General features: G+C 37.8%; 1 protein-coding gene across 1 annotated transcript; it reads left to right on the top strand.

The window, feature by feature from the left end:
- Positions 1-1156: 1156 nt before the first annotated feature.
- On the top strand, positions 1157-3551 carry LOC134679708 (uncharacterized). Its single transcript, XM_063538649.1, has 3 exons — positions 1157-2409; positions 2492-2619; positions 3095-3551. The coding sequence occupies exons 1-3, from the start codon at positions 1921-1923 to the stop codon at positions 3393-3395; spliced, it is 918 nt and encodes a 305-aa protein (XP_063394719.1). The 5' UTR covers positions 1157-1920; the 3' UTR covers positions 3396-3551.
- The last annotated feature ends 355 nt before the right edge of the window (positions 3552-3906 follow it).

The raw sequence follows: 3906 nt of genomic DNA, 5'->3' as shown, positions 1-3906 counted from the left end.
GGATTAGACTAACACTCCACACGACGGCTTAAACGTTCTGTTTCTGTATACAGGATGTCCCAGAATTCGACGTCAAGCCGTAAACGGATGATAGACCAAGTCATAACAGTTATCATAAAAATACAAAAAAAAATCCAACTCATGTTCTTTAAAAATTATGGTCACTTTAAAAATTCACTAAAAAATCCACACCCTGTAATTATTCAAGATTACACAATAATAAAAAAATTAGAATAAATTATGGAATTTGTAGTAACAAGAGTTAAAGAACCATTACAGGGTATGGATTTTTTAGTGAATTTTTAAAGTGACCATAATTTTTAAAAAACATGAGTTGGATTTTTTTTTGTATTGTTATGATAACTGTTATGACTTAGTCTATCATCCGTTTACGGCTTGACGTCGAATTCTGGGACACCCTGTATACATACATATTACCAACACAGATCTAACGTACTTGTATTTAGGTATTTCTGACGTGTTTGAGAATTAAGTTGTTAAACATCTGTATACCCAAGGGCGGCGCAACTGGAGCGGCATTAGCGCAGTAATTGTCTGCAGCAGACATCCCAATGACACCTTTAACGGTGACGTTTACCAAAATGGTAACTGTAGCTGCTATGGAGTGTAGAAGTAAAGGAGAGCTATCTTTTATGATAAGACGGTTGTAAAAGTGTCCAGCTGTCAGTATAAAGAATAGTTCGAAATCTCTCCGGTGGCGCTAGTAGGTAGCACCGGGAACTAACATGAATTTAGACCTTATTGACTGAGTGAAGTGCACTGTCAGTTTTTTGAAATTTTATTAAAAATTTTCATAAAGTGATTTATTTAATTTAGGATTTCCTTGTGCAGTAAAACTAGCCGCCCCTGTCTCAGTACGCATCATATAGACTGCCACCTCTGTTATCTAGCCACCTCGGGCCTGGGCTTACCAGGCCTTAAGCCCCACATTCACACTCCTACCTTGTAGGCCGCCTCGTAGTCCGCCTCGTTGGGTAGGATTGTGTATGGGGGTTGCGGACTACGAGCCGTCCTACAAACGGCTAAACGGTAGGACGACTCGTAGTCCGCAACCCCCATACACAATCCTACCCAACGACGTGGACTACGAGGCGGCCTACAAGGTAGGAGTGTGAATGTGGGGCTTTAGGGCAAATCCACCGCTATAGGATATATTTTCTATAGTAAAAATGGGAAAAGTTTGCATCGTAAACAGTTGCCAAAGTGGGCGTAAGAGGAAAAAACAGAAAAATGTTACGAAATCCGTATCTTTTTTCCAACCAACGGTAAGTATGTAATTTTCACTACACCTTATAAAACAAAGTCCCCCGCCGCGACTGTCTGTTCGTGGGTTTGAATGTATCTTTGCGATAAACAAACTACTGGACGGTTTCAGTTCGATTTTCATGTATCAATAGAGTGATTCTTGAGGAAGGTTTACGTATATAATTTGTTGACTATAGTTCGTTTTTTTTAGCATTAGAAAGAACTTGCAAGAAGGTAAGCGATTTTGACATGTCTTTTAATTGAAAAACGCTTTTTAAAATTCAAAAACTATTACTGATGAAAGCAGAAGAATATAAATGATCGTATTAGATTCATAATTGTTACATATTTGCCGTAACTTATTTTTAAAATGTGTTTTTCAATTAAAAGACACATCAAGATTGTTTACCTAATTTCTAATGCTAAAAAAAACGAACTATAGTGCGAAGCCGGTCGCTAGTTATTTAATAAAATATTATATTGTGATTTTTATATTTTTCTTATAAAATTCACAATTTCACTTCAACAATTCTTCATTTTTCTATTAATTCTCAGACTCCGGCACGGTTAGAAAGTTGGAAAAAGTCGTTAGGAATTGCATTAAAAGCAAATGATTATATTTGCCATCTTCATTTTAAAGAAGAAAATATAAATATGTACGAAAAGTTAACTATTAAAGGAGAGCTCAAATATATTCCTACACAAAGAAAAACGCTTAAGGAAGAAGCTGTGCCCACGATCGAGCATCAGTTTATTCCCATTCCCGAACATGAACTCCAAGCCAATACTATTCACATAGAGGAATCTTTCGAACCATACCCCAATCAACCTAAGGACGAGCAGCAACAACAAATCAATGCCGAGCAACAGGAATTATCAGAAGATCAAAATGATTCTAATAATTTAATGGATTATGAAATGATACAACAGGACTTTGCGGAACCATTGTTTAGTCAATATCAGGATACTAATGTAACAATTAATCCAATAGAGAATTTTAAAAGTAAGTTTCGGGCATTTTCGTTGTTGCCGCCTTTTTGGCTACATGCAGAAAATCCTAATGGGCTGGAATTTATGCGAATGGATCCAAAAACTCAGAAGATTAAACATCATATACGTTTAAACGATGATCTAACTGTCACTGTAAGTGTTTATTAATGTAACAATAAAATTCGGTTGGCATGATTTGAATTTGTAACGAAACATAATTGCTATTTAATTGCAGGTAATTTTTCCCAATAATGAACAATTGCCACTAAAGGAGAAAATTAATTCATATAACAACACCTACGATTACTTAAAATCGGTTGAAAGATGGCCTTTGTGCGTTGGTACTCAGATTGACGACAATAAGTAAGTTTTGGTAGATTGTTAACCAAGGGATGAACGCAGTGAGAGTATAGTCCGAGGCTAAAATGATGCCATTCACCCGAGTTAAACACTCTACTTTTCATTTCGAATACGAGGAACCTAGCCCCAAAGCTTGTACTATGGGTGTAGGCGATAATACAACTGTTTGCAGTCGTCTTATGAATATATATACCATAATGTAACAGTTGTATTTAAAATAAAAGGATAACTCGTAAGCCTAATAACTTTGATTTTATTTAACATTTTTGTCATTAAAAATATTGTATGTAACGGTACATTAAATAGGTCTTAATTCTTGAACCTATCCTATTAAAACTCGACTTTTATGTGTATTTTAAGAACCCTTATTATGTAGGTACCTGTAGATTAAAGCACTATTTATACATAAACAATGGTACAGGAGAATAATAAAAGATAAAAACGAATTTATCTAATATATAATTACATCAATTTTCAGATTTTGTAAAGGTGTGATTATTGGTGATGATACTTACGAAAGAAATCAACAGTACCCAAGATGTAAATCTTGTCGAATATTACGAAATCGTTTGCAGAACCGTAATTCCACTTCAACTCTATTACAAAAAATGGCAGAAGCTAAACGGCGCGCTTCAAATCTTGTACATAAATGCAAGCGTCTGAAGAGGACGGTAAGTCTTATGCCGGCTACATACGTAACGATAAATCGTTGCGATAAAACTGTGCAGTCCGACTGTGCAGATAAATCGAACCGTGTGTATGACAAATCGTTACGATAATCGACAATCGGACAATCGGACTGCACAGTTTTATCGCAACGATTTATCGTTACGTATGTAGCCGGCATTAAAGCCGTAACAGACTACCGCACCGCGCCACGACCTTGATGGTGCGGTTAAAATATCTCTTTCACGCTCCAAATTATAGCTACATCCTTAGCCCCCTCCAGACTATGCGCGTGAATCGCGGGCGAAGCCGCGAACGCGAGTGTGGAGTCGATTTCGCAGGTCTGCGTTCTGGACTCCACACTCGCGTTCGCGGCTTCGCCCGCGATTCACGCGCATAGTCTGGAGGGGGCTCTTAACGCACGTACGGCGACCACCTTACGACTATCGATACGTGCGCCGCACCGCACTAAAGTCGCGGTATGGTGCGGTAGTCTGTTACGGCTTTTTATCAAAAACATATTAAATAAATAAATATTAGGGAACATCTAAAGGCCCCTGTACACAATGGGCCAGCGCCGGCCAGGCCAAGGGACGCTGCCATGCGGTAGAATGAGGTAGCAAT

Source organism: Cydia fagiglandana, chromosome 2, assembly GCF_963556715.1.
Source record: "Cydia fagiglandana chromosome 2, ilCydFagi1.1, whole genome shotgun sequence".
Taxonomy (NCBI): Eukaryota; Metazoa; Arthropoda; class Insecta; order Lepidoptera; family Tortricidae; genus Cydia; species Cydia fagiglandana.
The sequence above is the reverse complement of the archived record's forward strand: the minus strand, read 5'-3'. Positions and strand labels throughout refer to the sequence as shown.